The sequence below is a fragment of the Hemiscyllium ocellatum genome, chromosome 11 (assembly GCF_020745735.1).
Source record: "Hemiscyllium ocellatum isolate sHemOce1 chromosome 11, sHemOce1.pat.X.cur, whole genome shotgun sequence".
NCBI lineage: Eukaryota > Metazoa > Chordata > Chondrichthyes > Orectolobiformes > Hemiscylliidae > Hemiscyllium > Hemiscyllium ocellatum.
In genome coordinates, this window is record NC_083411.1 from 38,374,598 (window position 1) to 38,399,471 (window position 24,874).

At 39.1% G+C, this 24,874-nt stretch overlaps 1 protein-coding gene across 1 annotated transcript in view; it reads left to right on the forward strand.

The window, feature by feature from the left end:
* The window catches only part of cul4b (cullin 4B), an 86,152-nt gene that overhangs the window by 25,039 nt on the left and 36,239 nt on the right, over window positions 1-24,874 (forward strand). Inside the window, exons 6-11 of the mRNA XM_060832525.1 lie at window positions 5,490-5,652; window positions 5,737-5,826; window positions 6,710-6,792; window positions 13,863-13,930; window positions 14,162-14,280; window positions 21,098-21,290. Of these exons, the coding sequence (XP_060688508.1) occupies window positions 5,490-5,652; window positions 5,737-5,826; window positions 6,710-6,792; window positions 13,863-13,930; window positions 14,162-14,280; window positions 21,098-21,290 (716 nt within the window). The remainder of the gene's footprint in view (window positions 1-5,489; window positions 5,653-5,736; window positions 5,827-6,709; window positions 6,793-13,862; window positions 13,931-14,161; window positions 14,281-21,097; window positions 21,291-24,874) is intronic.

Here is a 24,874-nt window from a genome sequence, read left to right on the forward strand (position 1 = left end):
GAAAATTAATTTACTTAATGATTATAGCTAAAATAAATTGTAAATGAAATAAATAATTCCTAAAGCAAATCAATTGTTTGACCATGTTATGTACTGACAATCAATGACTATGGATTCAATTTTGTCCTTCTAATTTTCATTCCAAAACTAGACCAAGTTTTTTGAAGATAACTTGCTGAATCTATTTGAAATGGCAAGTCATGTCTTGTCACTCACCCAAAGCCCTGCAGACCTTGTTGTAATTGCTTGTTCGTGTAGGCTGTGACATTGTCTTTAGACTCTGAATAAATTATTTTCCAAATTTCTTTTCTTTCATCTCTTCCTCTTCAATCATTGATATAATTGTTTTGGTTTTCCTTTAAATCTGTTTATAGCATCTGTAGACTCCAATACCTGAGGTACAGATGGATGTTTTGTGCACCAGCTCACAAATGGTCGCTCCTTTCTATCTTCATTACCTTCTGCATGACCACAACATTGTCCACTGCAAATTCTTCCAGCTCTTTGAGATTGGTGAATAGATTTAGCTAAAAGGAGCACCAGAGATATTCAAGATTCAGTGAAGGTGCACACCTTAAGTTGCTGAAGTAAAAGCAGCAACAACTCAAAGGATGGGGGCCATTTGGAACAATTTGCTCACTTTGTTGTTTCTATTGAGCAAATGACAAATGGGGAACAACCTACCTTAGTTTGAACACAAAATTATTTGTAAAGGATGTCAAATTCATTGTAGATCCAGATTCACAGATAAGAAAAGCATCCTAGAGGGAAAAAAATCTTTAGGTCATGTTTTATGAGCAATTTTTAGGTCTTCCTTCAACTAAGAAAAGAGGAACTTTGGGTACAAAGGCAAGCTATTTGAGTGCTTGATGCATTTTGTTTGGCAGCATTTCACCAATTGGAACCAGCATCTGTCAGCAAGGCACTCTCCTTGATGTTGGCAGGTGCTCGTTCATTCTTGTCTAAAGAACCTGTGACCTGTGAACCATCTTCACCGCTGGTATGATTCTGCAGTGAGGTCTCCTCTTGAGCCAACGAGCCCCTGTTTTGGTGTGCCTTTCTTCAGCTGACACTAATGAAGAGCTTATGACATCAGATCATGGGGCGTCCTCCAGGAGCCTAATCCCAGGACAGGTATCGTTCGATGCCTTCGGTGCAAAAGTTACTTCCATTTGAAGCATCAGCATCTCTTGATCCTAGGTGCATAAAGGGAACCTTGTAAATTAAGTCAGGTATATTGCTCCCCTTTAAGGGAAGGAGTCCTTACACTGATAAAGGTATACTCCGTGTACAATATATTTCGCCAGTAATACCTAACTGGGAATTGTGTTTATAGTCCTAATGCTGGATTGACAAAGTTTTGATCTTTTTTGTGTTTTATATGGTTCATGTCCCTGCATGTCAAAATATTAAGGTATAGTACTATACTGTACAAATCACATTGAGAGAAATCCTATTCCCTCTGCGTTGGTCTGGAATGTCGTGGCTGGGCATAGCAATTGATCTCCCGGCTCCAGAGCTAATGTATGAATTGGCTGCTGATTCTGCTCCTGTTTGTTGTCCAGGGACATTTCCTAGACAATGCATGACTGTGGATATGGGGTGACAGAGTTTGGAGTAAGATATAATACCATTCACAGTCAAATAATTAGCATGGAATTTGCTGTCTTGGCTCATAAGAACGTTAATTAGAAGGTTTGTTCTGATCACAATCAAAACATTGAAAGTGATTTAAGTGAAGATGACATTATAACACAAACTGAAAGAAGGCTACTTGGTGTTTAACTGATTTCTCCTTTAGAATTGTTTCATTGAGTAGATGATGAGGGCAAATTACTATTGACAATAATATTCCAAGCTTAAATCATTTAGAATGGTTTATTGTTTGAATTTTATGATCGAGTCTCATGTTCTTTCAATCACGTGCACTCGCAACCTGACGTGCGAGGATTCAAAAGGGAAGTGCAATGTTTTTGAAGTCAGGTAGAAGTATTGGGAACAAGATGAAACAGCAAAAAGAGTCATGTGCTGAAGAACCAAAGTAGAGACACTTTTCTGGCAAGACATGGGTACTGCCACTCAGAATTTTCAAGACTTTGTGTTGTACTCAATTTTGATGATCTGTAAAGTTTACTATCTGATCACTGTTTCTTAATGATAACAAGCCATCTTCTTTAATCGATATTGTGATTTCTTGTTTTTCTAAAATTCTTTGGTACATCGATATCGCTGACAATGCCAGCATTTGTTGCCCTTCCCTTAATGCCTTTGATCTGAATGGCTTGTTGGGCCATTTTAGAGGGCAGTTCAAGTGTCAGCCAATTTGCTGTGGGTCTGGAGTCACATTTAGGCCAGATAAAGTAAGAATGGCAGATTTTCTTCCTTTAAAGAACATTAGTGAAACAGCTGTATTTTTTTACAACAAGCAGTTGATTGACTAGTTTCCAATTCCAAGTTTTCATTTATTGAGTTTAAATGCTACTTGATGCTGTGGTCTGATTTGAACCCATGACCTGAAGATATTAACCTGGGCACTGGATTGCACCATTTCCCTTGTTTTTGTTCATAAATTGCTTAAATAACTTGTAAGTTTTAGGATAATACATATTGAAAGTAAACTTTAGGAGCACATTGTATTTATTTCTCCATTCCTTCAGTTGATTTTTCAGCCTTTGGTTCAGACTCAAATCATGAATGAAGCTAGGTTGAACCAACATACATAGACCACACAGCTGTGGCCAAAAATAGCCAATGAAGCACCAAGCATTTTGCCTCTGAAAAATATTACTTCTCATAAAATCTCATTTGTCAGCATTTATTGCTGCTTGTGATCAATGTGTAGAAAATGTCTACTTACAGATGACTTGCTAAAGAAATGTAGTTTCATTGCTCCTTTCTCTCTGTACTGACTTCCTCCAGGGAATGGTAATTTACAGATAATGACTGATGCTTTGCACATCATGCTCATTGGCGACTCTTGACAGCTTATTTGTGGAGTGCATCACATTCTAATTTGATTGTCTCACTACCTGATAGCCAAAGGAATTTTCCAACAGGTGGTCACTGGATAATGATCAGGAGCCAAAAGTCAAATTATGTGGTTTCCCTTCCCTAATCATTTTCAGGTGTTCGGGTCCATTGTAATGCACCAGTAATATGTTTTATGTTGCAATATGTATGATGGGATACAGACTTCCAGGTTTATTTCTGTTTTAAAAAAAACCTGACATTTTTTTCAAATGCAGGTTTCCATGTCTGTTGTTTTGTTCACTTAATTCTGAAAGCCTATATATAGAGTTAGGTATTCAGTTTTTGTTTTCACATTAAATGTGTGCGTGTATGTTTATTCCTACTAACTTGCACTTCTTGGATGAGGATGGGGAGCCATTCCTATATGTTAAACTAAAGACATCGATCTTATTGGTATTTGTGTTAAAGGAGGCCCTTGACTTTAAACCATTAATCAGAAATCAGTGTACATAGCTGAAGTGATGCTGCGTTTTGAATTTGAAAGGCAGCAAGCTTGAATGGTTAAAATATTGGCATTATTTTCCATATTTGCTATAATTCATGTGTTGCAATGTCCCACAAAAGGAAAATATGGCTCTTTACTTAGTAGATATTTGGTTTGAAATGAATGTTGCAGTCCAGAAGATCTCAAGTAATGTAATTGATACTGTTGCCTAAAGCAAGAGTAGTCCAATATTGGCCTCCCCTGCACTGATGAGCTGGGAAGTGTATCAGCTCCAGTTTCTATCCTGCTTCCCCTCTACTGAGTTCTGTGTAGTTACTGGTGAGGTGAGAGTGAATGCGCTTGACAAAGAAGCAGCATTTGATAGAATGTGGCATCAAAGGTCCTTAGCAATGCTGGGATCAATGAGAATTGGGCAAAAAATTGTCTCAATTGCTTGGAGTAACAGAGGAAGATGATTATATTTGTTTAAGGTTGATTATCTTGGTCCAACCATGGCTAAATGATCAGCACTGTGGACTCAGCACTAGGGACCATGTTCAATTCCAGCCATGAGTTACAGTGTGGAGTTTGCACATTCTCCCTAGTGTGGCCTTGATGGGCCAAATGGTCTGCTTCCACACTGAAGGGATTCTATGATCTCCAACAAGGGAGATTCCTATCATTGTCCCTTGATATTAGCATGGCATTGCCAATGCTGAATCTCACTACCAACATCCTGGCGAATTGCTCGTGACCAAAAATTAAACTCTTAACAATGGTATGGCTACAAGAACAGGGTCAGAATCTGGGAATTCTATGGTGAGTAACTCCCCTCCCGTCTTCCAATACCTGCTCACTATCTAGGAGAAACAAGTTAAGAGTGTGATGCAGTATGCTTCACTTCTCTGGAATGATTTAGCTCGAAGAACACTGAATAGGTTTGATGCTACTGAGGATAAGGCAGTCCCTTTATTAGCACTCCATCCATGCCATAAGCAGCCATTCCCTTCCCCTGCAACTTAGTGGCAGAAGTGTGTTCTACCCAAAAGATATGTTGGAACAACTCTTCAAAAGCACTTTCCCAACCCAGAGCCTCTACAACTAAGGAAGACAAAAATAGCAGATGAATGGGAATGCTACCATTTTCAATTCACAGAGCATCCTGACTGGAGAACTAGATTGCTATTTCTTCACTGTTAATTGGTCCAAATCCTGGAATTCTCGTCCTAATAGCACTATGACTGTTCCTACCTCAAAAACAGCTGCAGAATTCAGGAAGGCAGCTAATCATGTGCTTTGCCTTGGCAGTTAGGGATGGACAATAAGTGTTGCTTAGTAATGACCATGTTCCCTTGAAATGGAAACAAAAGACAGAGTTAAGCTGTGCTGTGATTTTCTCTCTGCTCACTGTTCACATATAATAAATTATTCGGGTAAGGTAGCATTTGTTCCATGATATCGTAAGACGTTGGAGCAGAAATTAGGCCTTTTCAGCCCATTGAGTCTGCTCTGCCATTCAGTCATGGCTTATAAGTTTCTCAACACCATTCTCTCGCTTTCTCCCTGAAACTCTTGACCCCATGAACCTATACTCAAGAACCTATCAAACTCATTCTTAAACATACTCAATGACCTGGCATCCATTGCCTTCTGTGGCAATGAGTTCTGTAGATTGGCCACTCTCTGGCTGAAGAAGTTTCTCGTTACTTCTTTCCTTTTGGTAAGGTCTTTCCTTTACTCTAAGGCTGTGCCCGAGGGTCCTACATAAATACAAGAATTGCATCTAACTGAGAGGAAATAAAATTGTTTGCAATAAACAAATGGATACAAATGCAATACTTAGGCATTCATGGATATAGAAAATATCAATTTAGCTTAATGATCAGTTTCTGCAGAACAAATGATTAAAGAAAAGACTTGTGTTTGAGATGAGTTTTCACTTTAAAACAAATAGCATTTTAATGTGCCAGTTCTGTCAATAATCTCCATGTGATTCTTAACAATCTATATTTATTTGAGCTGTTTTCATTTGTAGGGACATGGGCCTTGAATTATTCAGATCCCATGTAATAAGTGATCGGAAGGTTCAAAATAAAACTATTGATGGAATTCTTCTCTTAATTGAGAGGGAAAGAAATGGTGAAGCTATTGATCGTAGCTTGCTTCGAAGTCTCTTAAGTATGCTATCAGATTTGCAGGTAAGATTTGAATCCTTTCCGACGTATCTAGTTTAGTTATTTTCATTTCTAACAGTTAAATCTATTGTGTTTTTTCTCTTTTAGATATATCAAGATTCTTTTGAACAAAGGTTTTTGGAAGAAACTAATCGTCTATATGCTGCAGAAGGTCAAAGATTGATGCAAGAACGAGAGGTATGCAATATGTTGGCTTTGCCAGTCCAGTTAGAGACGTTTGTGTTGAAGTAGCATATCAATGAATGAATAAATTTTGCCAAAGAGCTGTAGATATGATTTATTTGGGTTATTACCAGCACATTGTATATTTTTATGGACATGGGCCGATAATTGGTTATATATCCTCGATAATAATTGGAAAATTCAGAATAAAATATTGATGGGATTCTTCCATTAATCAACAGACAACACACAACTTGTTTGTAGCTTATAAGAAATATATTTTTGCCTGATGGAGAAATTGGCACATGAGTAATTTTCCAAACATGTCCTGGTGAAGGAGGTTCCTTCTGCTGGTCAAGTTCCTAAATAAATTCAGTGTAGTTCATATCATTTGAGATGTTGGTTGACTTTACCATGCAAAACTGCCTTTACTTTGGCATAACTTTGAAAATATAAAACGGAAGTTTAGAAGGACAGAGCAACACAGCAAGTTTGACAAGATCTGTGGATAGAGAAACAGAGTTAGCATTTTGTGTCAAGTATGATTGTTGAAAATCTATATTTGACTCGAAGCATGAACTCTGTTTCTGTCTTAACAAATGATGCCAGACCTGCTGTGTTTCTCCAGCTATTCTTTCTACCATCTTTTGCTTCTATTGGATCCTGTGTTAGTTCATCCAACTTCACAAAGCTCGAGATCAGGTCTGGGATAATTGTGTCACTGAGATAGTGGGGTAATTGTGTTGCACTGAGCAATTTGTTTTACCTTTTCTGCAGAAAAATGTGGGATGTACAATTTCAACGTTCAGTATTCTGCACCAATGAATGAACTATTTGGTTGAAGAAATAATCGTCTGTTGGTTATTTGGTCAAGTTGCATGATCTTTATTTCATTTAGGTGCCAGAGTATTTGCACCACGTTAACAAACGTTTAGAGGAGGAAGCAGATCGGGTTATCACTTATTTGGATCAAAGCACACAGTATGTACAAATTTTGAACAACTTTGTGTTGCCATTGCATCTAATGTGTTATCTAACATAAGTATCCACAAGATACCCTTTTGGATATTTTCATTTCAACCTTACAGAATGCTAATTTGCTGTATTCACATTACAGTGACTGTTTTATGGAAATATCCAGTGTTTTGGCTCCAAGTTCTCTTGGTTTCCCTTACTGCCAGCTCTTTTCACGATCTGTATAGACATCCTTTTGATATCTGTCCTTAATGTGCATTTTGGAGCATAAAACACATAGCTGCGATATTGCATTGTTTGAAAGATCATATTAATTACTTTTTTCAAATCTATACAAGTTGCAATGGGCAGTAGCAGTTGGCACAAAGGCTTTAGACTAGGGCTGGTGCACATTGAAATCATGAGGCACAAATTTAGCATGCTTCAAACTGAAACTTAATTCAAGTAGACTCGAATGTAATTACTGATGTTTGATCCTTACTGAGACAATGACCTATTAACTGTCAATACTTTATTTTGGGCATGTATCTATCTCATACTGATCTATCAAAAATTGGGTAATAAGCAATTAAAAAGAAAATACTGGAAATAGTAGGTCTGGCAGTGTTTTTGAAGAGAGAAAAAGTCAGTGTCTCAGGTCTGTGACTTGATAAGTAGGAAGCAACTGTAAAACTGTCCAAAGGCTGAGATTCAGCCAAAACCCCAGAACTGAACAAACATGATGGGTGGAGAAAATGCAAGAGATGCAGAAGTTAACCAATAACCACTGTGTGGGGTTTCTTCAGCCCAATCAAGACTGCCTATTGGCTATGCATCCAAACAACCACTACACTGTTGGTCAAGAATACAGATGTACTCATCAAGGAGAGAAAGGTGTTCAGGGCCCATTGGAAGGAGCACTGCAACATTTTTATAGATAGATAGAATCCCTAAAGTGTGGAAACAGACCCTTTGGCCCAACAAGTCTACACCAACTCTCTGAAGAGTAATCCACCCAGACCCATTTCCCATGCTTATTATCCTTTATATTTAACCCTGACCAATGCACACAATCTGAACACTCTGGGCAATTTTGCATGGCTAATTCACCCAACCTGCACATCTTTGGATTGTGGGAGGAAACTGGAGAAAACTCGCACAGACATGGGGACAACGTGCAAACTCCACACAGATAGACGCCCAAGGCTGGAATCGAACCCAGGTCCCTGACGCTGTGAGGCAGCAGTGTTAACCACTGAGCCATTGTGCTGCCTCGGAGGCCTTGTTTTCCAAGTCATGATCCTTGGCAACAAAATCATCACAGAACCAATTTGTGTTCTAGCTTAGGTCAAGCAATAGCTGTTCGTGTACCTATGCTGTTCTTGATTGTCCTTTCTTTTGTGCTGCACCTCACTTAGCTGAAGCTTATCCACAGTTCATGCTGTAACCTGTTCAGTCTCCGCTACCTGCAGATGAAATCCAAGTGATTTCTCGTTAAATAACAGGATGAGGAGACCTTGGAGTTGACCTGCAGGCAATAGAGACTGAACAGGTCTCTGTCATTGAACTATAGTATGTCATGCTTGCATTTGTGCTGCTTACAACCCAAATTCCAAGCCATTGTCAACAGCTTCACTGAGACAATGGATCAAAGTCAATGGTGAGGGCTTGGACAACATGGGTTACTTTTCAGACCTTGGGTTAGTACTATCAAGAATGTCAAACATTGAGTTTCAATATTGCCTTCAATGTGTCAGTTCAGCTTTCAACTGCCTGAGAAAGTGTGTTGAAGAACAGGATCTCAAATCTGACACCAAACTCATGGTTTACAGAACAGTAATGATACCTGCCCTCCTTTATGGCTCTGCGGCATGGATTGTATACAGCGGGCACTTGCAAACCGTGGAGAAGTTCCACTAACGTTGGATCTGCAAGATTCTACAAATCGATTGGCAGGATTGACACACCAATGTCAATGTTATCATTCAGGTCAGAGTTCTCAGCGTTGAAATATTGATCACACTAGATCACCTCTGCACAATGGGTACCTCATCTCCATGCCAGGCAAATGACTACTGAAACAAGTGCCCTACTTAAAGCATTGACAACAAGTAACTCCCAGTCAGGCAGAGAAATTGCTTCGAGTTAAAAAGTGAGGTCTGCAGATGCTGGAGATCAGAGCTGAAAATGTGTTGCTGGTTAAAGCACAGCAGGTCAGGCAGCATCCAAGGAACAGGAAATTTGACGTTTCGGGCACAAGCCCTTCATCAGGAATGAGGAAAGTGTGTCCAGCAGGCTAAGATAAAAGGTAGGGAGGAGGGACTTGGGGGAGGGGCGATGGAGATGTGATAGGTGGAAGGAGGTCAAGGTGAGGGTGATAGGCCGGAGTGGGGTGGGGGCGGAGAGGTCAGGAAGAAAATCGCAGGTTAGGAGGGCGGTGCTGAGTTTGAGGGAATCGACTGAGATAAGGTGGGGAGAGGGGAAATGAGGAAACTGGAGAAATCCAACCACATGGGATGAATGCAGATTTCTCCAGTTTCCTCATTTCCCCTCTCCCCACCTTATCTCAGTCGATTCCCTCGAACTCAGCACCGCCCTCCTAACCTGCGATTTTCTTCCTGACCTCTCCGCCCCCACCCCACTCCGGCCTACCACCCTCACCTTGACCTCCTTCCACCTATCACATCTCCATCGCCCCTCCCCCAAGTCCCTCCTCCCTACCTTTTAACTTAGCCTGCTGGACACACTTTCCTCATTCCTGATGAAGGGCTTGTGCCTGAAACGTCGAATTTCCTGTTCCTTGGATGCTGCCTGACCTGCTGTGCTTTAACCAGCAACACATTTTCAGCAGAGAAATTGCTTCAACAACTCTTAAAGCCACTTTGATAAAATGCGTTGTTTCCATCAACACCTGGGAAATGCTGACCGAGCAAACTCCTAAGTGGGGGGAAACCTTCCCCGAAGGATCTCTAGTTATCAAATCTCATCGCTGATGGCAAGCTCAAATCCAGTATCAACATAATGGAGCACGTGGCAACCCAGGCACTCCACCGAGATATTTCTAATCAACAGGTTCAGCGATATCATGACGCAGCTCTGGATCAGGTGAGACTTGAACCTGGTCCTCCTGATTTTGAGGTAGGTATGCTACCACGGCGCATCAAAGGTTCTACCATCCGATTTCCTCAGCCGTCATCTGTCTCACCTGTGATAGAGACATTCAGTCATTCATTTGACTCGTTAGTCTGCTAAGAACTCATTTATAGTGTCACAACAATTCAATCAATTGAGACTGCCTAAGAAATGACCTTTTCAACCTGGGAAAGAATATAGTTTTGAGGATGGGAAGCACAAAAAAAGGTGTGGTAGGATTGGAGAATAAAAATCATTAATACACTCAACTGAAAGGGTCGTAATATATATTGTCTTGAGATTTTGTATTCACATTTTTCCTTAACAACGGGGTCCCTAATTTATGAATACTCAAAACAGACATTCAGACTTAAGAATGTGATACCATGTAAAGTTGTGACTTTGTAGACCAGGCATATGACTATTTCCCATACTTTATATTATTTGGTATTGTGTGTTGACTTGTGTACAAATCGACTTTTGAACAGACTCCAGAGTGGAACTCAACAAGGGGACTGCCTGTATTCACAATGTTTGGGTATGCATTGAATTTGGGTGATGTTAATGTTTTGAAACTATCAATGTGATACTTCTTCTGTATTTAAACAGTGTACATAATGGAAATAGAAGCAGAAATGAGTTAATGTGTCCCTTGAGCCTATTCGTCCATTCAGTAAGATCATGGTTAATCTGCCTTGATGAATTCTTACAATAAGCCTTGATTCTCTCAGTATCCAAAAATTACCAATCTCTGATTTGGACGTAATTTAACAATAGAGCAATTCTCCAAGACAGGGTTTGAATGAAGATGTTTCTTTCATTTGTTCTGAAACTGTGATCCCTTGTTTTAGATTCTGGAAATAAGGAAACATCTTTGCCTTGTCAATTCTCAAGAATTTGATGTTTCAATGAGATCATCTCTCATTTTTCCTTGCAGAAATGGAAAATTGTTGCAAATAGACCTATTTAAATTTGACAGTGTTTATCGACCATACCTTCATATTTTCATTTTGATAATCTAATTTCCCAATCTACCTGAACTGATTGAGCTTGCATATCTATGTTATTTGCTTTATTCGGATTTAAGACTCAATTTCTGAACTTCACTAAAAACACTCATCTTAATGTAAAATCCATCATATTACAGGTACTGTTTCCCAGAGGTTTCTTTACTGCAGAGTTATTAAATAATTGTTATTAAATAATAACAATAAGTTATTAAATAATTTCATTGCATAAAAAATAGTCTTACCTTTGTTTCTTAGTTCCATAAGCTGTTTCTGAATCTTGATTTTTAAATTCTGATCCTTCCTGCCATCTGCTTCCCTCCATTTTTAATTATTGGGTTCCTCTTCCTTTTTTTATTTTGACGCACTGTTCCAGAGATAAAAAAAATTGTGGGTTTTTTTTTCATTTTTCAATTTTCTTTCCTGATCTTAGTCACTGCAACCATAGCTTTATGCACTTAGTTACAACACACTAATTTCTAAATGTGCTATTGATCAGCTATATATACTCATGTACAAGTCAAATTTTTAGACTATTTTTAAAGGTTCAGTTTAGAGGGTCGACTATTACATGGGCACTAGTTTTGAGGGGCTGAAATTGATGCTGCAGTTCAAAATACTGTATTATTAGCAAAAGTTGATTTGATCTCTCAACTAGTCCCGGGTATAGAAGAAAAACAGTGAATTATGGTGAAGGTAATTTAAGGGATAAAAGCAAGAGAAAAAAGATGAATTATCGGCAGTAAATTTTATTTATACATACTGGCACGAAAATTTAACAGTTTAACATGTCAAGATTAATTGAAATCCTGCAAAATCACTGATCAGCATTGTCATGGCCTGATGTAATGGCACACTTAAAATGAAACATTTATTAAATTCTGATTGTGTAAGTGTCTTGAACTTTCTTGCCAAATTCTTCAGTTTCTTTCCCCCCATATGTTACACTCATATGTAATAAACCTCAGCAACATTAACAAATTTGTCTCAGAATGAAAGATATATGTAGCTAATATATGTCACTTTTATTCAGATGTAATGGCACAATTAAATGAGGAACTTTTGAACAATATTAACTTTTGGATGTATAGTAATAAGTACCAAAAGCCTTAGTGCTGGTCTGACTGAATGAATGATTCAAAACGTGCTTTAGTAATCCAGGTGGATTAAGTAGAGTTATGAATGAATGAATGAGTGAATAGAGATGCAATATAGTAAACAAAGAGTGATGAGTAGAGTTACCAGTATGAATTAATGCAATTTTGTTTAAGTAGGTTAATGGGAACACGCAGTTTCCTTTGTAAAAGGTTGATAATGTAATGTAGTAGGGTCGACTTTTACTGAGATATGTAGAAATTACAAGATTTTTTGGCTAAAGATAAGGGGTTGACTTTTACACAAGTATGTAAGTATTTATTTTGTTGTGAATGCTTTTCATATTCAGAACGGTGCCGTAAACTTGCTTTTTCTTGTTCCTCTCGCCCTTTTTCTTCATGAAACTTAGTGGGCGGCACGTTGGCACAGTGATTAACACTGCTGCCTCACAGTGCCAGAGACCCAGGTTCAATTCCCGCCTCAGGCGACTGACTGTGTGGAGTTTGCACATTATCCCCGTGTTTCCTCCGGGTGGTCTGGCTTCTTCCCACTGTCCAAAAATATGCAGGTTAGGTGAATTGGCCATGCTAAATTGCCTGTAGTGTTAGGTGAAGAGGAGTAAAGGTAAGGGAATGGGTCTGGGTGGGTTGCGCTTCGGCGGGTCGGTGTGGACTTGTTGGGCCGAAGGGCCGGTTTCCACCCTGTAAGTAAGTAATCTAATCTAATCATGAAACCCTTGTCTCGCTACTCTTTCTGACATGCGTTTAGCCTTGTAATGTTTTTGTCCTTATGCTTTTTACAGGTGATCTGAATACCATTCAGGGTTTATTTTCGATGAAATTCTGCATTTTAATTTTGACCTTCGTTTCTTTGCCTTCTCAGCAAATCCACATTCCTTGTTCTTTTTGTTTGGTTCTTGCATGCACTGTTTAAATCTTCATCCCCTCTCGGTTGTTTCTGAGCTGCAAGGGGATGACTTTTATCCTGGTTCTTGACAGGCGACACAGCATAGGAATTCATGGTTGCAGCTCGACAGAACAGTATTAGTTCTCTGATCAGTGTGTCCTATTTCGCGACTTTATTCTTCTCACTTCCGCTTTGCCATTGACGTGTTCATACATTTTATGAACTGCCCTCGTCTGCACAGGGAGCAAGAACCTACAGTGTGTTGAGTAAAAGCAAAGGCTTCTCCAGCATTGCAGCCTAAAAACAAAACACAAGAACTGCAAATGCGGTAAATCAGAAACAAAAACCGATGTTGCTGGAAAGGCTCAACAGGTCTGGCAACATTTGTGAAGAGAAATCCAAATTCATGTTTTGGGTCTGGCGACCCTTTGATATCTTCCAAAACTTTGGTCAGTAGCTTAATACAATACCTTGGACTTCAGCTCAATAAGTCTGAGCTGCAACGATACAGATATAGTTGTCCAGGATCACAGTGTTGTTTGCCAACGCCTGCTTGCTGCAATTGTGGCACACTACAGCATTGCCATTACTATCTAACCATGTTTTATTAATGAATTAAGGTTGAGGTACTGAATTAATTAGTTTTATTTCTAAATAAATTACTCAAAGAGAAGTTACAATTCACTTAAATGCTTTCAGTAAGCTTAACCCCATTGACTCTCCTTGTGCTCTGATGTCACTTTTCTTCCTGTTCCACTATATCTCCTACATCCTGCTCTGCTGTGCACTTTGCTGAATTTTTTTCCGTGTCTTTTGTGCACTCCCCCCCCCCCCCCAACCTCCATATTTTCCCTTGAACTTCAGGAAATAGATTTTTTAATTGTGTAAAATGGAATTTGCAGATTTTTATATAATTGACCTTGCTTTTCATGATTTTTCTTTAAATTTCAATTTTAGGAAACCTCTAATAGCTACCGTGGAAAAACAACTTCTAGGTGAACATTTACCAGCTATTCTTCAGAAAGGTAATCTGTATTTCTGTGCTTGAATGCACAAGTGTTTTGTATGTTGGACTGTGTGCACAACTATATAATCCTGTTGTTATAATAAGCTTTAATCAAAATAATTTTTTCGTTCGTTTGTTGGAACTTGACGACAAATATCAATTAGTTTATTCCATTATAGGATATTTGATTTTTGCAGTGCTAATTTATTATTTGTATCAGGCTAAAACAAACGTTCTTAAATCCCTGCAGGCTTAAACAATCTTCTGGATGAAAACCGAATACAAGATCTTTCTCTTCTTTACCAACTTTTCAGTCGAGTTCGAGGTGGAGTGCAGGTTCTTCTACAACATTGGATTGAATATATAAAGGTACATCAAATACATTTATTGTCATACTAGTTAACTGCCAGTAGTAACCTCCAGGTTAACAGTAGTTAACCTCCTTAATGTCAAAACAAAACTTGACCCAGATGTTGTGAAAGTTTTGTATCCAGCTCCTAATTGCCAAATAGTTTGTTGGCTGCAGCCTGCATTGCAAAGCTTTCAGTCTCTCGAGATAATCTATTAAAAATATATATTTTATAAGGAGAAATTTCTCCTTTCAGTGGGTGACAAATGTTTTGCATTCTCTGCCAGAGTGTTGGAGAGCTCTCATGAGTACATTCGAGACAAAGATCAGTAGATCTGGAGATGCTAAAAGGTATTACAGCATTTGGGAATGGAATGAGGAAAACGGCTTTGATCTAGAAGGTCAGCCACAGTTTGGAAGGAGAAAGTTGAAGATTCATACACATTAGAGGGTACAAGTCTAAAAGTGGTGCAGGAGCAGAGAGGCCTGGGTGTGCATGTACACAGAACATTGAAGATGGCAGAACAGGTAGAGGTAGCAGTTAATAAAGTGTACAGTATCCTGGGCTTTATTCAGAGGGGCATGGAGTACAAGTGCAAGGAAATGATGCTGAATTTATATTTGATATATGTACAATTCTGGGTGTGCTGCATGGAGGAATGCAAACGCATTTGCGAAGTTTCAATTCTGAGGATAGATCGGAGAGTTTGGGATTGCTCTCTTCAGAAAAAAGTGGCTAAGAGGGGATTTGATAAAAATGCTCAAAATTATGAGAAGGCTGGAGAGTGCACACAGGGAGAAACTGTCCCTGGTGTTAAAAAGAGCAGAAAAAAGAACCACCTGACCCCTCTCTGTACCATAGCATGTCTGGAATTCTGTAGTTGCAAGCAAGCTCAGCAGCCAATGGTCTGCTCCTCCTGTTTCCTATGTTCTGATATTAAAGTTGATTTCTGCCAGCGCAGTCAACATTTGTGTTGTGATCTTTCACCAGAATCTGGATGATTATTTTCAGTACTTACTGCTGATTTATTCAAACTTAATCTACAATCTTCCTGTTTGCTGTGTTAGACATGTATTTCTAATTCCTCTTTAGTTACATATTCGGCCTTCCACTTAGTTAAGTGATTTTTCTTTTCTCCCCCGTGTATGTATGAGGCCTGTACAAATGTTTGTCATAGCATACTGTTAGTCCAAGGCAGTATAGCACTAAGATGAGCATTGAGTTTTAAGGATTCATATCCAATTGTCACTGAGCTAGTTGACCTTAACCATGTTAATTCGCTATTGTAGCAAGAAATGCTTTCTTTGTATTGACTTAAGTTGTCATTAAGTCCTGGCCTTAATTTTCTTAATTGGTATGCTATGTTGTGTTATTATTGCATGTTTGCATTCTCTGTTCTGGGGACTATCTTCCACATTTTTGTGAGGTTTCTTTGTTGAAATTGCTTGAAGCAGAAGAAATCTGGCTGAAGAAGTTTGTTGCTTTACTCTATACTGTCTCTCGAATTTGAAGCGTGAATTTGGAAAGCAGTTAGAATCAAAGTTAGTGTCATAATGAGTAAAAATCTAATAATATTCAAGTGTGTTGGTTGCTTCTGCTTGTTGGGTTTTCACACTGCTTAGATACTGTGGTTGTTCAGTAAAATAACTCTGTACATCTTTTTCAGTTGGTCTCTAACTTGCGTATACTTCCCTAGTGAAAAATTCCAAGTCAACCAAGGATTTGAATTTTTACTTTCTGTGTAGAGCAGTTTGCATTTTTCAGTAGTAACAACTGCCTAGGTGAAAATTCTACCAATCTTTCTGTGTAAAATATCCAGGTTTCTGTCCGAGTGTACAGTGCCTCTCAACTTGGTATCTTTCGGAACACTGTTTACAGGGCACGTATACTGGAAGCAGCTACATCCTGAGACTTGTATGCTCAGCACCCCTTATGGAAGCTTCCATTATAGTTTGTGCAATTGAACTGTGTACTCCTTTTTTTACCCCTGTTAAACAAGAAAGGTCCACTTCCATAGGCAATCATGGACATCATCTATGTGTTAGTGTGACTGTGTGCATCATACAGGGCATAATGTTCATTGGATGAACAATGCTGCAATCTTTCTGACCAGGGTAGTGACACACTTGGATAAAACTCATACTGAACTATGAATCAGGGATTATTTAAGAAAGAAAATTAGGTAGCACAAAAGTTTAAGCAGTAGGTAGGTAAACGAGTGCTTTTTTTTTGAAGTAATAAAATTTCTCAAAATTCTAGCTGTTCTAGACTTTGTCTTTGAACCAAAGTAAAAGAAATGATACAAATTTTAAGTTGTACATTGCTGTAGCGACATTGTATAGTTAGTCTCACAGCCTCCTTGTGGTAAACCTCTGTAGAGCTTGAAAATGTGTTGCTGGAAAAGCGCAGCAGGTCAGGCAGCATCAAAGGAAAAGGAGAATCGACGTTTCGGCATAAGCCCTTCTTCAGGAATGCCCGAAACGTCAATTCTCCTTCTCCTTTGATGCTGCCTGACCTGTTGAGCTTTTCCAGCAACACATTTTTAAGCTCTGATCCCCAGCATCGGTAGTCCTCACTTTCTCCTAGTAAACCTCTGTAGAGTCAAAGTTAGATGCTCATGCACTGAATTTAAAGATCAGTCCTAGAACTGGATTGGCAAACAGAAAATGACCATAGTTTTAAAAAAGATTATATTGGCCAGTTATGTTTCTATTTTGCTTTGAAACTTGAGCAAAGACCATGGAAGACCAAGTGACTATTACTGTTTAGTAAGGCTGTTAAATCACCTTGTCCATTCATCACGCATGTTCACATTTAAATCTCATGGTGAGCTGGTCAACTTCATTTTTGCTGGCCAATTTAAGTCACTAATTGTTAGTGAGTAATAGTAATTACTTAGGATACATGTGCAAATTTTACATCTGGCATCTATGTAGCCAGTCTCAGCAGATAGGGTGTGCTTTGCAGCAGCATTGTAGATGACAACTAACATTTATTTCACTCGCCTTGTGGTGCAGTTGCAGTGTCCCTACCTTAGGTTTAAGTCCCATCTATGAAGGGGGTGTGTCATAATAGGTCCAAACCAGGTGGTTTTAAAAAGATAAAATATTTATGTCATACACATGCGGTGGCTTGTAATAAGCTTTAAAACAAATAGCATCAGCTAATAAAATCCTATGAGGGAAGTACTAAAATACAGACTTATCTGATTTGAACTAACATATCTGAGCAGCTAATGGCCATTCTTGTTTATTTCTTTGGTATCATTAATCTACATTTTGTCATTGGTAACCATTGACCTTAGTTGGTAAGGAAGTCTTCAGCAATGTCAAAGGCACTTTGGCAGCTGTAATACACTGTTGTGTCCTCCTTCTTTCACTGGTAATTCGGGATTTCATTTTATTCTGCACTGTCTATGGCAGGTTCATATTGTTATTTTATACTTGGTTTGTGTATTATAGTTAACATGGTTTGGAGATGCTGGTGTTGGACTGGGGTGTACAAAGTTAAAAATCACACAACATCAGGTTATAGTCCAACAGGTTTAATTGGAAGCACACCAGCTTTTGGAGCGAAGACCTGATGAAGGAGCTATCACCTGATGAAGGAGCTATCACCTGATGAAGGAGCTATCACCTGATGAAGGAGCTATCACCTGATGAAGGAGCTATCACCTGATGAAGGAGCTATCACCTGATGAAGGAGCTATCACCTGATGAAGGAGCTATCACCTGATGAAGGAGCGTCGCTCCGAAAGCTGTTGTGTTTCCAATTAAACCTGTTGGATTATAACCTGATATTGTGTGATGTTTGACTTTATACTTAACATGTAATTGTTGACTCTGCTGACATTCTGATGACTGAAGTCAGACCACAGTGTCCGTAGTTGCCACGTTGCTTTTTTAAGGACAACTACATTTGTCTGGTCGCAGTCTATTTGAATATCCTCTGTTGATGAATAAGAATGTGCAAAGTAGATATGTTGTTTTTGGTTACATAATTTATTCATTCCAGAAATTTATCAGTATTCTTTCACTTAAGCCCATCTAAAAAGCCTACTCTTCCAGATAAATGTTGATTTTAGATAGTAAATTTGTTCATGATTACCTTGGCAAATATGGCTGAGAACTAATTATGCAGCATATTATTAAAAATAACATATAGTTCATGTAGCAATTTAATACAGAAAAAAGATTTCTGGCGAAGTCAGGAAAGTATATTAAAAGGTCGAAGAAGCTGTTCAGATAAGTGCCTAAATTATTTGGCTGTGATGAGGTTTAAAGGAAGTCTTAATTGAAATGGTGATAATGGAGTTGGAGGATTTTGTAGGGGGATTTATGGAGAGCCTTGTTGGCTGCATCTGTTACATACCTCTCAATAATGAAGTGATAGTAAAGTGGTAATTTGCAAAAGGTTAGAATCAGCCAAATAGCACATGTGATGAATTGATTGTGAATGGAGTGGGATGGGGTGATGAAATTGCAGTGCTTGAGACGAGAAGTGGCTAGGGCTGAGCACCAAGTTAAATTTAAAGGAAATGGGTGATGGGTGAACATGACTGAATTGACATGTGTACTGATCGTTTTTGGAGGATGGAGTATGGGTGGCTGACCAGGAAGACATTGGATGGCTAAATTTGGAGTAGGAAAGACATCCAGCAGTAGGAGGGTTCTAGTAAAGGCACTGGTATGTGATAGTACAGAGGTGGATGTCTGTGGTATTATGGACCAGACCAAACCCCCTCAAAACATACCAAGGAGGTAGCCTAGACCCTAACTTCTATCGTATTTCAAGGCAAGTGCTGCATTCCTGATTTGATTCAATTGGTCATGCTAATAGGCTTTAAGCAAAGCACACTTTATTCTTAACCACAGTTAAAATATTTTCAATAAAAAAGAATTGGCCTGACTTTATAACTCTATAAAAATAACAATATATAATTTAATTACTACTCAGCTATTCTATTATAGCAATGTCATAAACATGTCGTTGATCAAGACAACTTCAGACAAACCAGTTCACTCACATGCTGTGTCCAGTCCAGGAGAGAGAAAAATCTGCAAGAATGAATATTGGAGCAGAGACAGAACTCTAGCTTTTTGCAGCAGCAGGTAGAGAGCTGTACCTGGCAGCTTCAACTTCAAAAACCCCAACTTCAACAAATGAAGACTCTATGTCAGTGAGAGTCTAACTCCACCCATTCCTGCTTCTTTTGTCTAATTTTAAAAACCTGAAAGTTCTTTACACTGCTTTCCATGGAGCAGACACCTCAATGCCAGGTTTATCATGCACCTCTTTAAGAGAAACCAGACAGAACAAGTGTCTTTTAAAAGCACATCCTGTCGTAGTGGTTTTTGGTAATAGAAAGGATATGAAATTTCAAGCTCACATATAGATCCAAATAGATTCTTAGCAGTGAACAGTTGCAGTCAGCCTCAGATGATGTCTGGAAGAGGAAAGTGAGTTGATGCCTTACTTAATAATTTTTACCTTCCCCATTCCTTCTTTCTGTTCTAATTTCCACTTGTCTCAGTTCATGAATGCTTGTTGTCCTTGGAAGTGAATATAACTTAAATCAATCTAGATTAGTCACCTGTATAATTTTTAATTACATTATTATCACTGGTTACTGTCAATGTGCCAGTTCACCCACTTGAATTTTGAATGTTTACTTTCAGTAAAGTGCATCTGAAGTGAATCCCTCGCCATTGTTTGTTTAATGTTAGACTGCCTGTGTTCCTGCATTCTGGTTTCTCTATCTTAGTCTCTCAAATTCCTCTACCATAACATTTAGACCCAACCTGCTTTCTGTGTTGGTTGCAAGTCTGCTTCTGCTAACCTCAGAAAACTAGAGCCTGTCTCCCCATGTCAACTTTGTTTGTTATGCATAATATGGCTAGTCATTGATATCCCTGTTAAATGTAATTGTCTCAACTCTCATTCTTCCCACTATATCCATGACTGTCACATTTCAGCTGCTCAAAATAGTCAGAGTCTAGAGAATTTATTCTTAACTGCACCAAGAAATACTCAGTGACATCTGGTGTTCAAACAGAGGCTTTGATGCTGTTCGGTGTTTCAGGAACTGGAGGGAAGACATTATAAGATTATTATTTCAAAAATTAAGCAAAAGATTAGGTGTTTTAGTTTTGCATATTGTTAGGGCATGGGAGTACTCGAGCAAAAACTCTGATGAAATCAGACTGTAACCTCTTTCAGAAGGAAAGCAGTTAAACTTTTTTTGGAAGATAATTGAATGGCCTGCTCACCCAATCCTGTTTATCTGATCTTTTGAATCTGTGTAAATTTGAGTTGATAGTGGTCATGAATACATGTGAAGCAATTATTCCTGACGAAAGGAATGAAACATGGGAATGCATCCAATGAGGTATGATTTAGTCATGGGAGAAACTGCTCTGATGGTCTTGTTCAGAAATCTGAATTGTGGGGATGCTTTATTTGTGCCATCCTGGGTCCCCAAAATTAAATGTTTATTAAAGAGAGTCTGTCTGTGCACATCAGTAAAAGGGAATTCATTTCCCCTTTTCCACATGTCAACAGAACTAATGTTGATGGTTGTGGCTGTTGTCTGAGTTATGGTCTCTTCAACTGAACAATTGAAGGGATGCAAGTGATATACTATGCAAGCAATAATTTGCATGTTGAAGCAAAGAAAATTGGAGTTCTTAACTCTTGAAATGTAACTGAAGCTGTCCAGTATATTGTAATCCAGATGGCAGCTACCAGATATTTTTCACTGCTAAATGGTGTAGTCATGTAAATATTTCCAATTTCTCAATATTGATTAAAGTTGGTTGATTTTCTTTTTTCCTCAGACCTTTGGCAGTACAATAGTAATTAATCCTGAAAAAGATAAAACAATGGTTCAAGAACTATTAGATTTCAAGGACAAAGTGGATCACGTAGTCGATGTCTGCTTCCTGAAGAATGAAAAATTTGTCAATGCAATGAAGGAAGCCTTTGAAACGTTCATAAACAAAAGACCTAATAAACCAGCTGAACTAATAGGTATGGTTAACAATTTTTAGTAGAATTTGTGTAGAGAATTGAGACCTGATAATTTGAAAGATTTTCTAATCAAACTTTTTTTTTAAATTGGCTATCCTGACTTGTTTATTACATAGCTAGTTTTTACCTTGAAAATGCACAGCTGCACCTTGGAGTAGTTGATGGCACAAAATGTGGTTTAAAATTCCTGTCCTTCTAAAACAGCAATTTTGGAGCAGGTGACATCGTGATCACATCTCTCTATTCGTAATCTAGAAATTCACACCTGTTCTGTGGCAATGGGTTTGAATCCCACTATGGCAGGTTGTGAACTTTGAATTAAATCAATAAATCCAAAATTATAAGTTTTTCAAGTTGTGATCGTGAGACCATTGTTAATTATTAGACAAACCCACCTGGTTCACATTTCAGGGAAAGAAGATCTGCTGTCTTGTTGGGGCTCTATCATATGCATGTCCTATCCCCACAGAAATGTAGCTGCCTCTTAAATATCTCTGAAATGATATGACATAACTCACTCAGTTGTATCAATCCACGACAAAATCTAAGAAAACAGATGAATCCGGACAGACCACTTGACATTGACTGAAGCACTGGAAATTACAATGGCAAACCTATCAACCCTTTAGAGTCTTCCTTTGTAACATCTGGGGGCTTATGCCAAACTTGGGAGACTAGTTGTGCAATTACATGGTACAGTCATAATTGTGTGTCTTACCACATATGAAGAATATGTCTCATTATGATGGCCAATCCTGGGTTTTGTTCCAACAAGACAGACCCACCAAACAGTGGCAGGACAGTGATGTATAGAGGGGAGAGAATTGGTCAGGGAGTCTTCAGCATTAACTCCAGACGTCAGGAAATGTCATTGCATCAGAGTGCACACACAGGCACACAACATTATTTTCCCCCACTTGCTGATGAATCCTCGGTACTCTATGTTGAACACACATTGCAAGTAGCCCTAAGGATGTAAAATCCATGTCTGTCACCAAGCCTAGCTCGAAGGCACCACTCCTGACTGTCCAAAAGAATGTTTCGTGAAATTTGGTCATTGGCTGTTGTCAAAGGAACCAACGAGAGGGGAAAAATGTGACTTAAATTTGTGCTCACCAGTCTAACTGTTGCAAATGCAACAGTCTACTCTTGGCAGCAATAATGGGAGTGAACACTGTATAGTCCTTGTGAAAGTGTAGATACCTTCTATCCTGTTGTGTGGCACCACAGCAACTGTCCCAGGTCGAACAGATTTCAAACAGGCAAAACAAATTGAAAACTGAGTATCCATGAGATTTGAAAGTTATCATAGCAGAATTGTATTCAACCATAGTTTGTAAACCTTTGGCCTTGCACATTCTCCATTGTAACATTACCATAAGGCTGAGGAACAAATCCTGGTTTAATGAAGAATGCAGGTAAACATGCGAAACAGTGGAAGCAACGTGATGGGGTAAAGCAATCCCACAACCAATTTATCAGATTTAGAACATAGAACAGTACAACATAGTACAGGCCCTTCAGCCCACAATGTTGTGCTGGGGATTTAACTTAATTTAACATCAACCTAACCTACATAGCCCTCAATTTACTGCCGTCCATGTGCTTGTCCAGCAGTCGCTTAAATGTCCCTAATGCCTCTGACTCTACTACCACCATTGGCAGTGCATTCCACACACTCATCACTCTCTACGTAAAGAACCTACCTCTGACATCTCCCGATACCTTCCTCCAATCACCTTAAAATTATGACCCCTCTTGAGAGCCATTTCTCCCCTGGGAAAGTCTCTGGCTATCTATCTCTGTCTCTCATTATGTTGTACACCTCTATCAACTCACATGTCCTTCTTCCTGCTTTCCAGTGTGAAAAGCCCTAGGTCACTCAACCCCTCATCATAAGACAAGCCCTCCAATCCAGGCAGCATCCTGGTAAATCTTCTCTGCACCCTCCCCGAAGCATCTGCATCCTTCCCATAATGAAACGAATAGAACTGTATGCAATATTCCAAATGTGGTCTAACTAGGGCTATGTAGAGCTGGAGCAAAACCTTGTGGTTCTTAAACTCAATTCCCCTGTTAATGAAAGCCAAGACACCATATGCCTTCTTAACAACCCTATCAACTTGGGTGGCAACTTTGAGGGATCTATGTATGTGGACCTCAAGATCCCACTGTTCTACGCTGCCAAGAATCCTGTCTTTAACCCTATATTCTGCATTCAAATTCGACCTTCAAAAATGAATCCGTTTGCATTTATCCAGGTTGAGCTCCATCTGCCAGTTACTTCTCAGCTCAGCTCTGCATCCTGTAAATGTCTTGAGGCCTGCAATAGCCCCGACATTATCTACACCACCGACCTTAGTGTCATCGGCAAACTTACTAACCCACCCTTCCACTTCTTAATCCAAGTCATTTATAAAAACTACAAAGAGCAGAGGCCCAAGAACACACCTCTGCGCAACACCACTGGTCACCAACGTCCAGGTGGAATATTTGTCATCCAATACCACTCTGTCTTCTTTTGACCAGTCAATTCTGTATCCAAACAGCCAAATTTGCCTGTGTCCCATACCTCCTAACTTTTTGAATGAGCCTACCGCCTAACTCTGCAATGCTGCCACATAGAGTTGTGGTTTGAGGTGAGCATTTAAACAACAAATGGAACGAGGAGACTTCAGTAATCTACAGCCAGCATTGCCAAATAGATGGTCCTCTTCCTAGGATCCAGCATCACAGGTACCAAATATAATTCACTCCAAGTGATAGCAATAATGGCTCAGGATACTGGGTATTGCAAAACTGTGGACCCTGATAACATTCCAGCAATAGTGCTGAAGAGTTCTGCTCCAGAACTGAGAGTTCCTGGCCAAGCTATTCATGTGCAGCTAGGTCGACAAATTTCCATGTATGGCCTGTGCACAAAATAAAGTGCAAATCCAATCTAACCAAGTTACACTGATCAGTCTTAAGTTGATCAGCAGCCAAGTAACAGAAGGAGTCGTTGACACTGCTTTCAAGGGTGTTTTGTAAAGTAATAGTTTGTTCAGTGATGTTTAGTTTAGTTCTGCCAGAGCTGCATCTCCTGACCACGTAACAACCTTGATCAGACTTGTGCAAAAGAGGTGAATTCCAGAGATGGAGCAAGAACAACTGCCATTAACTTGAAGGCAACATTTGGCCATCTATGGCATCAAGGAAACCCAAACAAAATTGGAGTAAATGGGAGTTGGAAGAAAAGTCTTATAGCTAGTTCAAAGTAAGATGGCTGTGCTTGCTGAAGGTCAATCATGGCATATCACTACAGGAGTGAGTAAGGGTAGTGTCTGATGCCTTGGCTTCTTCCGCTGCTTCATTCATGACCTTTCTTTGCTCCAACTCCAATATATGGTTAGAAATGAAGATATTTGCACTATGTGCAACACCATTCCCAACCTGCAGATAATGCAATGGACCATGTTCATTTTACAACAAGACCCTGACAATTCCCTTGGGCTGATCTTTGCAAGTTCCACTCCTACCATGTAAATTTCTGAGACTGACCATTTCCAATGAAATTACAATTGTTGAATTATACATTATTACCA